At 49.7% G+C, this 18266-nt stretch overlaps 1 protein-coding gene and 1 long non-coding RNA gene across 7 annotated transcripts in view; one reads left to right on the top strand and one right to left on the bottom strand.

Moving 5' to 3' along the window:
* EPHX1 (epoxide hydrolase 1) overlaps positions 1-18266 on the bottom strand; it is a 38283-nt gene that overhangs the window by 689 nt on the left and 19328 nt on the right. For all 5 annotated transcript variants that reach the window (XM_057730134.1, XM_057730137.1, XM_057730138.1 and 2 more), the window contains 7 exons: positions 17810-17997; positions 15197-15377; positions 7945-8172; positions 7236-7365; positions 6494-6699; positions 4259-4367; positions 413-529 (listed from right to left, as the gene is read on the bottom strand). In XM_057730134.1, the coding sequence (XP_057586117.1) occupies positions 413-529; positions 4259-4367; positions 6494-6699; positions 7236-7365; positions 7945-8172; positions 15197-15377; positions 17810-17992 (1154 nt within the window). In that variant the 5' untranslated portion in view covers positions 17993-17997. The remainder of the gene's footprint in view (positions 1-412; positions 530-4258; positions 4368-6493; positions 6700-7235; positions 7366-7944; positions 8173-15196; positions 15378-17809; positions 17998-18266) is intronic.
* Positions 515-7985, top strand: LOC130850521 (uncharacterized). 2 transcript variants are annotated; one of them, XR_009052906.1, is made up of 4 exons: positions 515-797; positions 983-1762; positions 2060-5547; positions 7849-7985. It is a non-coding gene; the product is annotated as an uncharacterized LOC130850521 (long non-coding RNA). The 2 variants fall into 2 exon arrangements; XR_009052905.1 differs by having other exon boundaries at positions 983-5547.

Raw genomic sequence — 18266 nt, 5'->3', positions numbered from 1 at the left:
GCAGGACAGCATGGCTGAGGTGGGATGGGACAGCCTCCGACTCCCACCTTTGCTCCCCTTTTGCTGCTGCCTAAGGGGCTCCCGATGAGATCGGCAGAGGGTTCCAGGGAAGTCCCGGAACCACCAGTGCCATCCCAGGCCAGCCTCCCGGCCCTGGGGGAGCTCCTCGGGATGTCTCGGGGCCGGGCCTGGTGTTCCCTCCACGAGCTAATTCCAAAGACAGGAATTTCTCCCAACACCCCGACCTCTTTTAAACGGTGTTCTCATCCCACACTCCCGTGTGCACCCAAGGCTAGCCTGAACTTTTCCACGTCCAGTGTCTCCCCTTGAGCCCAAGGCCAGGCCATTGCCCTGCTCCCTGCCTCAGAGGTACCCTCCTCAGAAGCCCTGCTCCAGGCTCCGCCAGACTTACGCCTCGTGCTTATTGTACGGCGTCATGTTCTCCTTGTAGAAGCGCTGGGAGGAGGTGATGGTGGCCGTCGTCCAGTAGAGCATGATGCCCGTCAGCAGGTCGTCCAGGGAGAACTTCCTGGGGAAGCAGACCGCAGGCCCCATCAGTGCCGCGTGCGGGTGGAGGGCAAAGGGGGGCTGCCACGTCCAAGCTCTGTGCCAGGCGCTGTGCCCACCTGGCTTCCCTCCTCAGGCCTCACCGCCAGCTCAGTAATCTGATCCCTGTGCCACAGGCAGGCCTGGCCCAGGGTCACCCGCTACTGTGACGACAGGTAATGCAGGGATGACCGTGTCAGCCAACCCCTCCCCGACCCGCCTAAAGGTCTGGGCCAGATGGGAAGAAGCAGGTGAGGGCACCTGACCCCAGGGGCTTCGGCTGCTCGCCGCTGGGTGGCCGGGAGGTCTGTGGGTGGGATGCGGCAACCCCTGCTCAGAGGTGGTGCCCACTCCTGGGCCCTCAGTGCGGGCCACCCTCAGACCATCCTCAGGGGCGCCCACCCCTGCCAGGCCCTGAGCAAATCCTGGTTTCCAGGCAGCCTTCAGAACCGCCGATCGTGCCCCGGCCGGGCACCAGGGGAAACAGGCCAGCGTCAGTGCTGCCGAGGCATGTTTATTCACCAGCCCTCAGCGTGCGTCCCACCAGACCTGGGTCACCCCAGGAGGGAGGCCCTGCGGAGACCCCCAACACACGCAGCACGGGACACCCCTTTTCTCCTCCAGCCTGGGAACTGCTGAGCAAGCGAAGCCCACCCAGCCCGCAGGGCCCCACACTCTGGAAGGAAGTAACCATTTGGTACCTAATGTTGGAGCAGGTGGCCTCTGGCCTCTGGGAGCCCCACACCCTCCTGGGCCCGCCCGCCCCGGGCCCTCTCCCTCTCCTGCTGCGGGGCTCCCGCAGCCCGGCCTGCGCCTAGCGCCCCCACAGCCGTCCGTGGCTGCCCCCTCTGCCCACTTCAGCGGCTGCTGCCCCCTGGCTGGGCCTCCTGGGCCTCCATTTCCCCACTGCCGCCCAACTCATCTTCCACTCCCCAGCCTCTGCCCTTCTCCCTTGGAATAATCGCCCACCGCGCCCCAGACCCTCTCACTTCCCTGGCATCCACTCACCCCTTCAATGCCCTCATCCTGGGGGCCTTCTGCCACTCGGAGCCCACCCGACAGTCCACAGACCGGAGGGGACTCCAGCACTCCGGCCGCCGTGCTGCCCAGTCTCCGCTGCCGCCTCCTGAGAGGGTCCTGACAGCTGTGTGCCCCCCACAGCCTCCTGCCCGCCCTGCCTTCCCCTTTGAGGACATCCGAGGTCCTGGAGCAGCAGGTCCCTCCCTCCTCTGCCCTTCCCTGCTTGATTCCAGATTTGGGGCTTAGGAGAGCTGCAGATCCCTTGTCATGGGCCCTAAATCCCTCCATCTGCCTCTTCAGGCCCCAGTGTCAGCCACCTGCCCCCCCACACCGACTGACCTCAGGCCTCTCCCTCCCTCCACACCCCTGTCCCCTCTCTCCGGCGCCTCCTCACCCTGCACACCGGAACGGTCCCCGCTGCCCAGGCCTGGTGGGTAGGGCCCTCTCACTAGGTCTGTCCTCCCACACGCTCTCACTTCTGGTCCTTCTACAGCCAGTAAGTCTCCTCCCAGCATCCCTGGATGCTGCCCTGCTGCACTGTCTGAGGAGATCTACCCCGTGGCTCCAACTACGAATTCACCGAGAGCACAGTGGAAATAACGGCCTCCGGTCTGACCCCTCACCTGAGCTCCAGATCTGTGAGCCCAGTTACCCGGTGGTCACCTCCACCCGGGCATCCTGCCAGCATCTCCCACTCGGCACGTCCGTGACAAAAATGAGCTCAGCCTCTCTGCGTCCCCACCAAGCCCTGCTGCCCTCACTCCTGCATCCCCACCCCATCCCTGGTGCCAGGATTAAAGAACATTTACTGCTCCTCCTGCCGGGCTCCTCAGCTCAAGGCAATTAGTGAAGTTGATTCATCAGAAGTCAATGTGCCAAAAACGACCAGTTCGCTTAATGTGCTTGTTTTGCTTCAGCTATTTAGAGGCAGTCAGTCAATTATATCTTTATCCTCAGAACCACATTTTAAGGAATGTTCAGTTCACCTATGCCCTGCTCCCAACTAGTTGCAGCTTGAGACAGGAGCAGAGAGAGGGGAGCCTGAGGGGCACAGGAGGGGTACAGAGGAAGGTATATTAAATAAGAAAACAGGGTAAGAAAAGAGGCTTCTTGGAGATGAAGAAAATATCCATAAGACATCTTCATATTTAGGGATCTATTCCTCTTAGCCCTTAGCCCCTCCTCTCTAGCAACAGCAGCATGGAGCAGGGATAGAGAGAGAATGAACATCTTTTTAAATGCAATTTTGATAACAAAATGAAAACCAGTCAATGAGAGCTGAACAGTTATGAGAAGCATTTAAAACTTGTGAACGGGCTTTTGGCGAGTTGGCCAAGCGCTTCCAACTCCCCTGCAGCTCTGACCACAGCTTGAAAACTACCACAACAACCATTTCCCTCCTGCAGCTAGTGATCTTTCTAGAACACAGATCTGATCATGTCTGTCCCTTGCTCAAAGCTTTGGTGCTCCCGGTATGCAGCCGAGCAGGAACTGCAGGGGGCAGCCTGCAGGTGATCTGGCCGCCTCGCATCTGGCTCCAGGTATTCGTGTGCAAGGAGCAGGACCAGATCTTTCGCCAAGGTGCTCCCAGTGGCGCTCCATTGACTCCTGGGTGCTGCCCAGGGTGGGGCGGGGGAGACAGATCCCAGGGTGAGGCTCTTGGAAGGCCCGCCTATAGGAATGAGTTTGTGGCCTGGCCCCATTGTACCTGCTCCAGCCACAGGACAAGTTACCCCTTCCAAGTATACCATGCATTTTAACCACTCCAACCTTTGCTTCTGCTTTTCTCTTTGCCTAAATTCCCTTCTTCCACCCTTTCCACCTGGGAAACTCCTATTCATCCTTAAAGGCCCAGATTAAATAGATTCTCCCAGTCATTTCCCCTCCCCATCCTGTAAACAAAGCAAATCCTCCTTTCTCTGTGTCCCCACAGTCCTTTGCATTATCTTCAGAGCTCATTCATCAGACAGATATTTACTGAGCACCTACTGTATGCCTAGCGCTGTTCTAGGTGCTGGGGCTAGGGCATGGCCTAGACAAAGTCCCTACTTTCAGGGCCGGATCCATTTGCTCTTTTCCACATCTTAGCACTGTATCTGGTGCTCTGTATGACCCTGCAGGAATAAAGAAAGGGATGGGCCATGGAGAAGGCGGGTCAGGGCCAACCTCCATGAAGCTCGAATCAGACCAGGGACCTGGGCGTCATGCACTGTAGAGGCTGCAGTCTCTAAGGCTCTGGGAGGCAGGACAGCCTCTCCACTCTTTCTGCAGCGACCCCACAGCACCAGCTTCCACAGAGTACGCGGTCATACGGCCATGAGGCCAGGCTCTTCTGGGGTTCAGGAGGGAGGGGCTATGGGCTGCTCCCACCCCTGGCAATAAAGAGGCTCTAGCTGCTCTCTGGACCCTCTGATCCCAGGGGGAGGCTGTTTAGCAAACCAGACACAGAGAGTCTTGGGCCCTGCATCCTCTTCTTGACCCCTCCACTGTGAGGCTAGACCTCTCTGGGCCTCGGCTTCCTCATCCAAAAATCGAGGCTAGGTTGGCCACAGAGTGAGGATTTGTGAGACATCCAACAACAGATGGAACTTGCTGACCTTCCGACCCAGATAAAGTAACCAGAGATGAAGATGGCAAGGGGGGAGGTGGGTGAGGAAGGTGGTGCTGACAGCAGGGGTGGATGGGGTCTCACCTCTCCAGGCCCCCATCCTCCAGGTCTCGGGACTCTGAATTGGTCCAGGTAGAAAACTTCTCTAGGATATAGGCAGCCAGTCCCACGGGAGAGTCATTCAGAGCACAGCCTGGCATGGGAAGAAGCAAGGGAATGACTCAGGCCTGGGCAGGGAGCTGGCCAGCAGGACAGAGGGGGTGCTGGCCCCACAGAGCGACACCACAGGCAGGAAGCCCGTGTCAGAGCACAGCTCTGCCCTAACTCTCGGGGCGCTCCTGCCCCTCGCTTCCTTGACCCTTGACCTTGGAATCCTTATCTGACAAAAGGGGTAACACCTCCCCTACTACCTCATAGGGATCCACACTCTATACGGACAGCTTCCTTCAAGCCGAACAGGCTACAACTCTGGGTTTTGTGGGATCCAAATGAGAAATACATATGAATGCTCTTTTAAAAAAGTGGGGGTTTTTTGGTTTCTATTCTATGAGTAGTGAAAAATGAGAAACAACCTAAAAGTCCAAAATATAGGGAATGAGTTACAAATACATATTGATCTACCCATAAGCTCAAAGCCTGAGCAAGCATTAAAAATGCCATGGATGGATCTCACAAGCAAAATACTGAGCAAAAGAAGCCAGATGCAAAAGAGCACCTATTCGAGGATTCCAATGCATATAAAGTATAAAAACAGGCAAAAGCAATCTATCTGTCAGAGGTCAGGAGGGTGGCTGCCCTGGGTGTGGGGGGTAGTGCCCGGAAGAGGGCCCGGGGGGCTTCTGGGCTGGTGGGGTATGCTCTGCTTCTTGAGTGAGTGCTGGTTATAGGGACAGATTCCATTTGTGAAAATTCATCCACCAAAATGTTAGTCAGTTCTTCCGAAGGCCTTGGAGAGGAGACGTAGCGAAGGACAAGAGGTTACAGGTGATTGTCTTGTGTTTTATGTTTTGCATTTTTCAGTTTTTTCACAATGAACATGGATTACTTGTATAATCAGAGGAAAACAACTGGTTTTATAAAACACTGTTATTATTGTCATGAGCTGACTAATGTGGCATGGGACTGCCACAGAAACTCTAGACTTGGAAATGGGCAAAACAGCTCCTGGGTGTCCTCTGAATGGGGTTCAGGGATTTTCTAGTGGACCCTTCTGGGGTCATATGATTGTTAAGGGCGACTCTCTTCTCTTGTCTTAGAGCTACTTTGCAGCTCTGTACATTGTTGGAAACTGATAGTAATACAAATGATTCTTGTTCACAGAGAAGCAAATGAATTTTGTCCAGAGACTAGATCCTAAAAGTTCTCATCATGAGGTAAAAAACATTTTTTTCTTTCTTTTGTTTTGTATGTATATGAGATGTTGGATGTTAACTAAACTTATTGTTCTAATCATTTTGCAGTAGAGGTAAGTCAAGTTATTCTGCTGTACACCTTAAATGTATACAGTACTATATGTCAATTATATCTCAATAAAACTGAAAGAAAAAACATTCTGTCCAGTGGAGATCTAATTGATGATTACCCAGTTGTATGTGACAAGGTTTGTATCTATTAGCAAGTTAATTTTAGTGTTCTTAATTGCCTTTGAACTGTTCTGTTTTGTTTCACATTTTACTAGTTCCTTTATTAATCAGTTGAAAAAAATCTCTGACATGTTCATTTTTTATTTTATGATTTTATCTTTTTAAAAATTTTTGTTTTTTTAACATTTGTAAATTACTTTATTGACAAAAATATATAGCACAGCCCCCCTCCCCCCCAAAAAAAGTATAGCTCTGTGATTGAAATCTTAAAAATATTATCCCTTAACAGGGCCCTGGTGGCAGGAACGGTTGCTGGGCCCTCCCTCACTGTCTTGGGGAACTCCCCCCAGGCCCTGGGGCACCCCTCCCCCCACAGTCCCAGACCTGATGAACCCTAGGCTTCATCCTCCTCCCACGCCTGTCCATCCCCCTGCTTCTCACTGTAGGACTTAGACTCAGGGGTGGAGGGACCAGGGGTCAAACCCACTAGGAACACCGATTCTGCTCAGTGGAGTTGTTCAGGAATTTGCTGACCATGCATCACTCATGTCGGTGGAGAAACGCAGTGTAAGGGTGGAAAGAGCTCTGCGTCTCTCATAAGAGGTTTTCACCCCGTAAGCAGTGTCCCTGGGGTCGGTGAGGCTTCCCCTGGTTGGGAGCCTTGCTGAATGGAATGGATGGAACCCCACCCCCACCCCTACCGCTGAGCCAGGCTGCCTTCCGCCTGCTCACTCACCCACGGTGTCCGGCTTTGTGCTCTGGATGTGCATGTAGCCGCTCTCCCTTATTATGCTGAAGAAGATCTTCTTGAAGGGGTACATCAGCTCCAAATCCCTCTCGGTGTAGCCAAAAAAACCCCCGAAACGCCGTCCCAGGAAAAGGGTCAAGGTGTAGACATTTCTGAAGATCAAAGCCATGTTCAAGTGCAGACCTTTCACGTGGCTGAGGGCAGAGAGGGGCCAGGTTAGGCTGGGTGGTGTCAAGGATGGGGACGGGAGAGGGGTGGAGATGGAGGAGGAAGAGGCCACAGGGCTGAGAAGCACAGGGCCAGCCCCCTTCAGCATCTGCCCCCTGAGGAGGCCACATGAGGTGGAGAAGCAGGTTGGGCAGAAAACAGTCAGTTTCTAGAAAGTACCGGTCACGTCTCTCGCAGCACTTGGTCCATCAGAAAGGTCTACTCCCTAACTTCCTCCTCCTCTAACTGGCCCTCTCTGCCTGGCCCAGAGTCACCCATCCTGCATGACACCGCGTGAAGGGAAGATCCATGTTGAAGTGCCCCAGGCAGAGCTGAATGGCGGGGACCCTCCCTTGTCTCCCCTGGGCCCGCAAACATCCTGCCTGTGTGGCCCCTGCTCCAAGGCTCTATGCTCAGGCAGGGCCTGGCGTGAATAACCTGCCTCCCTGCCCAGACATCCACCTCACACAGGCTGTGCACACACACATGCACAGGTACACACATGCCCCTCAGCCACCCTTACCTGGGCACCAGCTGGGCCATGTTGGTGCAGATCAGGGCTCCCCAGTCCCCGCCTTGAATATAGAATTGCTGGAAGCCCAGCCGCAGCATCAGCTTATAAAAAATCCTGGCAGTGGCCACTGAGTTGAGGCCTGGTTGTAAAGGGGAAAGAAGAGTCACGGGGAGGTCACACCTTGGGTCCTCCCAGGACCGTTGAGATTCCTCATCTCCCCTCACCCCAGGCTGAGGGGAGAGAGGCTCACAGTGGGTGAGAAGGAACCCTGGGGCCCAAGGGTGGGGTGCCCAGTGCCCAGAAGTCAGTGCTCCTGGTGCTCGCCTTGGTGCAGGAGACAGTGAGGGGATGTGACAGGCTCAGGCCAGTGCTGCTGAGTGTCTGTGGGCCCACACTGCGCGGGGTTTGGTCAGCCTCGCTGGCCTGGAACAGTGCAGGGCCCAGACGTGGACCTGCCCTGAGTGGGCAGCTCCTGAGGACACGAGAGTTCAAGCCCCGAGCCAGCTCTGGACAGTCGGGACTCTGCCCGGTCCCCAACCCACCACGCCTCAGATCCTGAGACGATGCACTGGCCCTCTAGCAATAAAATCACCCCCATTGCTTCTCTTCCCTCTGGCCTCAGACCCCTCCCTCCTCAGCCTCCTCAGGCTCTGAAGGAAGCTGTTCCAGCTGACTCGCCAGCCCTAGAGCAGCGACTCGGCTTGCAGCAGCCATGTACCCTTCTTGGAGGATGCCTCTGAGAAGCCGTAGCCAGGGATGGATGGACAGATGACTTCAAAAACATGCTCGTCGCTCAGGCCGTGGTTCTTGGGGTCAGTCAGGAGTGGGATGATCTTATAAAACTCGTAGAAGGAGCCAGGCCAGCCGTGCACCATCAGCAAGGGCTTTGGGGTTCGGCCGGAGGGCAGCTGAGGGGGCTTCACGTGGATGAAGTGGATGTCCAGCCCTGGGGGGACAGAGCACAGTCAGGGTTGGGGGGAGAGGGCCATGAGGCTGGGGAGGCCACAGTCACAGCTCTCAGGGTAGCCGGTCAGCCTCTGCCTGGTGGTGACCAGGTGGTGGTGACCTCTGGCAGCACCAGAGCAGGGCTGCGGTGCTGCCACCCTCGGCGACCCCTTGGTACTGACCACAGTCCCCACCACTAGTGTTGGCTGAGTACGTACATGGAGCTCCAGATACCCAGGTGGCTCGCTTGGCCCTCACAGCCACCTGCCACTGATGCACCGTTATCACACCCCTTTCACGTGAGAATGTGAGCTCTGTCTGTGAGGCTGGGGCCAGGCTGCTCGCGCACTGCTGTAATAATAATTTACAAATTGCGGCGGGGGCGGGGAGAAGCCCTATGTATCCAGCAGTAGAGGATGAAATAGATTATAGTTTAACAGTGTACTCTAATATAATGCCGTCATCTAAAAGGACTTCCCTGGTGGTTGGGACTCCCTGGGCCGTCCAGTGGTTAAGACTCGGCGCTTCCACTGCAGGGGGCACAGGTTCAATCCGTGGTCGGGGAACTAAGATCCCACATGCCATGCAGCCAGCCAAAAAATAAAAATCAATCAATAAATTAAATAAAATGACAGTGTCTCTGTGTATTGAATATGGAAATCAGTCCGTATACATTGCTAAGTGGTAAAAGCAAACTACCAAGCCATATCCATGGTATGACCAAAGTTTTGTAAACAGTCATATGTATGCATGTATTTAAATGGTGTGCATAGGAATTTTAAAGCCTGAAAAGACAAACTACAAAAATATAAGTAGTGCTCTGTGAGCAACAGAATTTCAAGTAAATTATTGTCTTTTTTTGTGTTATATGAACTTTAAAATTTTTCTACAATGGACATATGCATAACTTTTTTTTCAGGTGGAGAAAATTTTTTTAAGGTAGAACGCTGGGCATTGGAATGCCATCCTGGCCAAGGGCAGATGAATGGATTTCAGGCCCCCCCAGAGTCCCTTTGAGAGCAGCCCCTTCCCAGGGAAGTGGCCTGGATCTCGCCTGGGCATTCACAGCAAACATGACCAGGGCTGCTGTCACGCCTGGAACCCTTGACCACGAGGGCTGGCATTGACAGCAGGGTCTGTTGGTTATTCATTATACAAATAATATATGTTTTCTGTAGAAAACAGAAAACAAAGATAAATCAAAAGGGGGAAAAATCACATGTAATCCCATGATCTGAAGAGAACACTGTGTTGTCCGTCCAACTTTTTTGAAATAAATTTTTTATTTTGGAACAATTTTATATTTATAGAAAAATAGTGAAGTTAGTACCGGAAGTTCCCACATCCCATACTGTTTCCCCTACTGTTAACATCTCATGTTAGGATGGGACATTGGTTATAATACGTGAACTAGTACTGATATGTTACTAACTAAAGTCCATACTTCACAAATTCAGATTTCCTTAGTTTTTTAAAAAAAGTTTTAATTTTTTAAATTTTATGGTGGTAAGAACATTTAACTTGAGACCTACCGTCTTCACAAAGGTTTAAGTGTATAGTACAGTACTGTCATCCACAGGCGCATGTCATTCAGCAGATTCTTAGAACTTACTCATCTCGTGTAACTGAAACTTTATACCCGGTAGCTAGCGACTTCCCCGTTCCCCCACCTCCCAACCCCTGGCAACCACCATTCGACTCTCTGAGACAATTTTAGATACCTCATATAAGCGGAATCATGCAGTATTTGTCCTTCTGTGGTGGGCTTATTTCACTTAGCGTAATGTCCTCAAAGTTCATCCATGTTGTCACATAATGCAGGATTTCCTTCTCTTTAAGGCTGAATAATATTGGTACATACATACAATGGAATATTACTCAGCTTTCCTTAGTTTTTACCCAATGTCCTTTTTTCTCTTCCAGGATCCCATCCAGGACACCACATTACATTTAGTTGTCATGTCTCCTTAGGCTCCTCTTTGGCTGTGACAGTTCAGACTTTATTAAAAACAGAGAACATAACTTTCTTAACCACTGGACTGCCAGGTAAGGCCCTAGAGAACATAACTTTCTTTTAACAAAAATAGAATCCTACATACATTGTATTTCAGAATCTGATTTTTTTTTCACTTAACAACACATCCAGGGTATCCTTCTACGTTGCTAAATTTATTCCTATCCTAAAGTTTATTTTAGTAGGTGATGTTACCGCCTTTGGAACACACTGCATGATGTGAGATTATTTTTAATTCAAGTTCTATCACATTGTCATTTGAGTTTAAAATGAGAAAACATACACACATACATCCATTCTTGTGTATGCATGGGCTAACCCTGGAAGCACATATTTAACAGACGCACACACATGCTCTTCTTGAGGAGGGACAAGAGGGAGACTTCCTTTTCACCGTGTCCCCTTTGGTACTTTTTGAATTTTAAATATTTAAATTAAAAAAAATTTTTTTTAAATGTTAAAATTTGTCCTACAGGCTCCCCCCTTCCCTTTGGGGAGCGAATGCTCTCCTGGTTTCCCTCTGGGTCTGCGGTGCCTGTGCCCAGGCTGCTGGCTCAGAGTTGAGAAGCCGAACTGGCCCCAGAGGGCAGGACCGGGCCCGGCCGGGAGGTGAGAGGAGGGGGTGGGGAGGGGGTAGTCACAGCCTAGGGCCAAGCCAGGACACTGGCCACAGATGAAGGAAGAAAGGACAGGGTGGGAGACTGGACAGCTGGGTTCTGGCCTCGAACCTCCACTTCCCTGTGACTTGGGCAACTCCCCGCTCCCATCGGGAGGTGATGGCCTGGCTTCCCCAGAGGCCTCTGAGGCCCCTGCATGTCTCAGACTCTCTGAGAACAGAGACTGATCTGTGGCAGGAGGCCCAGGACATGGCCTGGAGCCAGAAGCTCATCACAGAACAGGGAAGTGGCAGGAACAGGGAGGCTGAGTAAGGAGGCTGGTGGGAATGAGGACAGAACATAGGGAGGGGTCAGAGGTTGAGCCTTGACCAGCCTGGGGCACTGGGGTCAGTGCAGGGGGCAGAAAGGACCCTGAAATGGTCCAAATGTGAGGGAGGAAGACGGCATCAGAGGGAGTGAGCAGGGAGCCTTCCTGGGCCAGTCCCAGGCTGGGGAGCCAGGAAAAGGGACATGTTGAAGGCGTGCTGAGCCCAGGGTGGGGAGGTGGCCAGCCCGGCACTGTGGGGGCTGGGGAGACAGCATGTGAACCCGGGCCCAGCAGGAAGACCCCATACTGCAGGGCCCAGGCCTGGGGAAGTGACTGAACTGCACACGGGTTCAGTCACAGTGGGCTGCTTCCGTGATGAACTCAATACCAGAAACTGCCCCCTTTGGATCACTTGTACCCTGAGAAGGTTTTGTGCTATAAATACTCGATATCCTGTGATGTCGTAAGGACCCCTGAGATGGTCCAGTGGGGAAAGGCTTTCTCAAGCTTGCAGCCTCCAGGAAGGAAACAGCCCTTTAGTGCCTCTTGCCTCTGGGTTTCGGACTATGCTGTTCCCTCCTCTGGACAACCTTCCCCACACACTTGGCAAACTCCCATCCATCCTTTAAGTTTCAGCCTAGATGCCACCTTCTCCAGGAAGCCTTCCCTTATACTCCCAGGGCATGTGCGGCTCACAAAGGTTCCAGAGCCTCCTCCCTCATAGCACCACTTACCACATGCTATAATCACCCCTGAGAGCCTGTGAGCTGAGAAGGTAGGGACCTTGTCTTCTCTGACTGTATGTCTGGAGCAGAATGCCTGGGTACAGGAGGTTCCCTGTCAGTATCTGCCAGATGGACATTGAAGAGCTGGGGCAACAGAAGGATCTGAGTCAAACCCAAGGCAGCCAGGCATCTGGCACTGGGGACCCAAACAGCAACCTTTGTAAACTACATGCAAGGACCTGTAGGTACTTTGGTGTAGATAAAGGGTTTAGATTCTCTTGTTAGGCTCATGACAGAAGATATCAAAGTCCTTTACAGGCACAGCAACAACTGGTTTACATTTAAAACTGTGCTTCTACTTATTGAAGTTACAGATTTTAAAATTATTCTGTGACTTACTGAAGTTACAAATTTCAAATTTAAAGTTCTTCACTAAGCATTTGAGTTCTGCTTACAAATATTATTCTATGTATTTATTAATATAGCAACTGTTGACAGTCATTCTCCAGGAACCTTTGATTAATGGGGCTGCATTTCTATACTTGCTTAATGATACTCCCTTAAACACTGTATAATTACAATTTCCTTTATAAGAACTTTAACTGATTTGACTAACCAATATGTCTTCCACAAACTATAAATAATTCTTAGAATTTTAATAAATTAAATTTATAAATATGGTGAGACAAATATTGCATATGAACTCAGGGAGATTTTCAGATAAAATCACAGGTCTAAATCCATGACTCAATTACACACTTTAAATCAGAACTCAGAAGTCGTATCTGTTATTTGCCAAGGCCAAATTCTCTTAAACGTTACAAATATGTAAAATTCTAAACATGCACAATTTCTTCAACATGAAAAATTATTAGTATAGCAACCCACAAAATGGGAGAAAATATTTTCGAATTACATCTCTCATAAGGGATTAACATCCAGACTATACGGAGAACTCCTAAAGCTCAACAACAAAAAACAAACAACTCAATTCAAAAATCAACAAAGCTTTGAGAAGACATTTCTCTAAAGAAGAAACACAAATGGCCAACAAGCACCTGAAATGGTGTGCAACAGCATTAGTCACTAGAGAAATGTAGATCAAAACCACCACGAGATACTACCACTTCACACCCGCTACGACGGCTATTGCAAAAACAAAAACCAGAAAATAACAAGTATTGGCAAGAATATGGAGAAACTGGGAATCTTGTACACTTCAAAAAATATTTACACATTTTATTATTTTTCATCCCCAAATACATATAAATGAAAACCTACTCTTTAAACGCAGGGGAAGCCCCTGCCTACAATGTAGCATTTATTACATTTACACTACAAAACATTCTCATATGAAAATGAGTATGCAGCTCTTTCACACACAATTTTATATATACTCACACACAATATACGTAAGCAGTTAGGACTTTTCTACTTGCACAGATTCCTCTGGTGGAAAATTAGGAAACTGGGCAATTCCCACACTTTTCAGCCTTGGGAAGGTAAATACAACCTCTGAACATTTTCTAAGAAGATGAATTTAAAATTGTGCAACTGCGTTGGAAAACAGTACTATAGTTCCTTCCCAAATGAAGCACAGAATGACTATTTGACTTGGCAATTTCACTTCTGGGTATATATACACCCAAAGAACAGAAAGCAGGAACATAAACAGATATTTGTACACTCATAATCACAGCAATATTTTTCACAACTGCTAAAAGGCAGAAGCAACCCAAGTGTCCACTGACGAATGAATGGATAAGCAAAATGTGCCGTATCTATACCATGGGATGTTATTCGGCCTTAGAAAGGAAATTCTGACACACGTTACAACATGGATAAACCTTGAAGACATTATGTTAAGTGCAATAAGCCAGTCAGAAGGACAAATATGGTATGATTCCATTCACTTGAGATACTTAGATTCAGAATTCACATTTACATTCATAGAGACAGAAAGCAGAATGGTGGTTTCCAGAGGCTAGGGAGAGGAGTTAGTGTTTAATGAGTACAGAGTTCCAGGGGCTTCCCTGGTGGTGCAGTGGTTGGGAGTTTGCCTGCCAATGCAGGAGACACGGGTTCGAGCCCTGGTCTGGGAGGATACCATGTGCCTCGGAGCAACTGGGCCCGTGTGCCACAACTGCTGAGCCTGCGCTCTGCGCCTGGGAGCCACAACTATTGGGCCTGTGTGCCACAGCTGCTGAGGCCCGTGCACCTGGAGCCCATTCTCTGTGGCAGTGGAGGCCACTGCAGTGGGAGGCCCCTGCACCAGGGCGAGGGGTGGCCCCCACTGGCTGCAACTAGAGGGAAGGCCCACGCACAGCAATGAGGACCCAATACAGCCAATGAATAAATGAATAAATAATAAATAAATAAAATAAATTTATTTAAAAAAGGAGTACAGAGTTTCAGTTTTGCAAAATAAAAGAAGTTCTAAAGATAGATGGCAGTGCTGGCTGGATAACAATATAAAAGTACTTAATCCACTGTGGTGTTACACGTAACAACGTACACTTAACAATGGTTTAAATGGTCAACTTTATGTTATGTGTATTTTACTATAATTAAAAACAAACAGATAAATTTGTAAAAATTAACAGCATGAGTTTGATTTTCTTAAGCATTTCTATATTTGATTCTAAATCTTTCTGGGACTAAAAAAATACTTTTCCACTATGGAAACTATTATCTCATCCCAAATGATCTTGGGGTACTTTCCCAAGAACATTTTGAGAGAGACCTTCCCTTCCAGATGAAGTTGGGTGACAACCTGTGATACTGTTGGAACAGGAGGTCTAGAGCTGCAGAAACAGGACAATTCTTTTTCAGACCTTGACCGACAGGCTGAGCACCTTTGAACAGTTACAATATCATTGATTCCAAAGCTTCAAGAGGGGGCTGATTGACCAAGGCCACGCCTGAATCTAAGTCTCATCTCCATCCTCTTAGAGACTGTTCCATCACTGAGCTGGACTGAGCACTTCTTTGTGGTTTTTAATTTATTTAGCTCTAAAGACCACTGGATTTGTTGGGATTTTGCATTATTTCTGCATCCTGCTAGGGTCATATCTTCCAAATACATCGCAGTGACCAATAATTGAATTCTGGGTCTCCTAGTTTTATCCAAGTCATGTCCAGTATCTAAGGAAGTTGTTTTGTTTTGTTTTGTTTTGTTTGTCACGTGGGGCGGCATGCCAGGTCTTAGTTCCCCAACCAGGGATCATATCTGTGCCCCCTGCGGTGGAAGTGCAGAGTCTTAACCACTGGACCACCAGGGAATTCCCTAAGTCACGTCCAGTATCTAAGAAGGCCGTTCCTGTGATATACATCGCCCTCCAGCTTGTGTTTTGGAAACATACCTTCAATCTTAGTCTTGAAGTGAGGGTATTTGTTGAGAATCTCCACCTGCTTCCTCCAGTCAAATTCATTCCGCCAGTAGGAGATGACTTTCTTCAGATAGTTGGAGTTGAAACCGTAGTGGAAGCGGCTGTCCTCCAAAGGTGGGGTTAAACGCACCTTGTCGATCCTCTGGTGTAAGTCCTGGAGCAAAATGTGGGACCCCAAGGAGAGAGGGTGAGTGGGGCAGAGCACAAGAGAAAGTTTGTTTCCAGGAGACAGAGCAAACCTTGCAGCCACAAGTAGAGGCAAAGCAAAGTTTCACCAGACAGGGTAAGGAGACCTCTGGTCTGCAGACTTGTGCTCTCGGTTGTTGGGTTTATCCCAGAAGAAACCTCCTGGCAGACTTCCCAGGTGGCACAGTGGTTAAGAATCTGCCTGCGAATGCAGGGGACACGGGTTCGATCCCTGGTCTGGGAAGATTCCACATGCCATGGAGCAACAAAGCCCGTGTGCCACAGCTACTGAGCCTGTGCTCTAGAGCTTGCGAACCACAACTACTGAGCCTATGTAGTACAACTACTGGAGCCCATGCTCTGCAACAAGAGAAGCCACCACACTGAGAAGCCCATGTAACGCAATGAAGAGTAGCCCCCGCTCTCCGCAACTAGAGAAAGCCCACACACAGCAAGACCCAACGCAGCCAAAATAAAGATAAAATTAATTAATGAATTTTAAAAAATAAAATAAAAATTAAAACATTAAAAAAAAAAGCCTACAAGAGAAAAATGAAACCTCCTGGCTTCCCCAATGGTGGCTGTTCCCCAAACATATGTTCTTTACTTTCGACTTCAGGTTTACTTCTCATCTTTCAGTTTTTAAATGTATGAAAAACACGCGTCTTTGATTTACTGAGGCTTAGATACAGCAGGGGTTGGCAAACTTTTTTGTAAAAGTCTTAGGCTTTTTGAGCTGCAGCTACTCTACTCTGTCCTTGTAGTATGGAAACAGCATGGATGGTTCGTGGACAAGTGGGCGTGGCTGTGTTCCAATAAAACTTTGTTTATGGACACTGAAATTTGAATGTCATGTAATTTTCATGTCACAAAGTATTATTCTTCTTTTGACTTTTTTCCAACCATTTAAAGATGTAAAAACTATTCTTAGCATGGGAGCTGTACAAAAGCAGGTGACAGACTACCACATACAAAATAGATAATCAACGAGGACCTACTATATAGCACAGGGAACTCTACTCAATATTCTATCACTTTGCTGTACACCTGAAACTAACACAACCTTGTAAATCAACTACACTCCAATATAAAATAAAAATTAAATTAAAAAAAAAGCAGGTGGCAGGATGGATTTGCCAACTCTGATACACAGCAATGAATGATACAGTATAACTCAGGATAAAAATTACAGAGCCGGAGAGAAGGTACAAGTCTCACAGGTGGGCGTGCATCAGGCTGAAAGACCAGCCCCAGCTGGAGAACTTCAAGTCAGTCCAGGAGCTTCTCAAGTGTTATCCTTCCCAGTGTGCTCCCAAGCACTGCAGTCACCTCCACACAGATTTTAGGAATGCCAGATGCTGAGTCTAGGAACCCACTAGAGGAGGGATCCTCAGGGCTCAGCCTCTGTCTTCAATAGCGACACCTTATCAAGTGCTACCAAGGGAGCCTCAGTCTGATTTCTCTTGGGGACAGCTGTCTCTGCTCTTTAATCCCTTCCTCCTCAGAGCTCTCATGACTTTTTATCGGCACTTCTTATTGCATTTATCTCTATTAATCATACGTTTCTCTGTCCACGTTCCTCTTCTCAACTGCTGGACTAGGAGCTCTTAGAGGAAAGGATCTCTCTCTTCTTCCAAGCACCCAGCACAGGGCTTGCACCCTGTGGGTGCTCCCATACCCACAGAATGAAAGGAAGGATGGGTAGGGAACGTCCCAGGGCCACACTCCTGACCCTGCTCAAGCCTCGCTCTCAGATCAGCCCACCCTAGGGTCACATCCACCCCTCCTGACTCCAGTCCTGTACGGAGGCCAAGCATGGCCTTTGGAGTTAGACAGACCAGAGTTTAAATCCCTCTGCTTATCATCTTGGTCACCTTGGGTCAGAGTTTCAGTTTCTGCATGACCACAGGGACCACGTGTGCGTGACCACGAGAAGCTGACACACGGTATGTGCCTGGCCACAGCCGGCCCTGTGCCAGGTTCTCTGTGATGCAGCATTTTACACCACCATGGCCTTGCTTTTCACTCACGATCTCCACCCAGACCCCGAGCCTACAAGCTCACTCCCAGGGTTTCAAGTGGGGCACAAAGGAGGCAAAGACAGCTGCTTTCTGTGACCCCGATGCATGTAACTGGGTCCAACTGGCACCCCCTCCCCAGCCTGGGCACTGCTGGGCCTTGGTAAGGGGAAGGTGGAGACAGGGGAGGGAAGGAGCAGAAGGGACGGGTGGGCAGAGTGGGTCAGCCCAGTGGGAGAAAAGCAGGTGAAAAACACCCACCAAGAGGAACCATTTCCCAAGCCCCTCCCCATCCCAGCCCAAGCCTGAGGCCCAACCCCAGACGGGGCCTCCCAGTCCTCCCCTCTGCTCCGCTGCCGCCACCTGGAAAGAGGTGCCTTACGTTGATCTCCTCGTCTGACGTTTCCACCTTGAATGGGCGGATGCTGTCGTCCTCCCCAGCTGTGGGCCTCGCCCCAGGCCCCCACCATCCATCTTCAAGAGGCAAAGTCTCCTCCTTGTCCTTGGAGACGAACCAGTAGATGACAAAGCACAGCACTGAGGCGAGGAGTATTTCCAGCCACATGACTCCTGCAAGGGGGATAAATCCATCACAACACAGTCCACCAGATAGCCGTTGAGCTCTAGCTGGAAACACCAGATCCCTAACTTCCTTCCCACCCAACCCTTAATTTTATGTACTTTTGACCTGGAAAAATAATATAAGCGTAGTATGGAAAAATTGGAAGACAATAGAAAAAGACACAAAGATCACACATAATCTCACTGAGCTATGAAATTCATTAACCAAATTTGGAAAATATGAAGCTGGGTTGGCTTCCACACAGCTCTGGGTGGTG

Source organism: Hippopotamus amphibius, chromosome 3, assembly GCF_030028045.1.
Source record: "Hippopotamus amphibius kiboko isolate mHipAmp2 chromosome 3, mHipAmp2.hap2, whole genome shotgun sequence".
In the NCBI taxonomy this organism is placed as follows: Eukaryota; Metazoa; Chordata; class Mammalia; order Artiodactyla; family Hippopotamidae; genus Hippopotamus; species Hippopotamus amphibius.
Note: the sequence above shows the minus strand (reverse complement) of the source record. Positions and strands in the feature narration are given on the sequence as shown.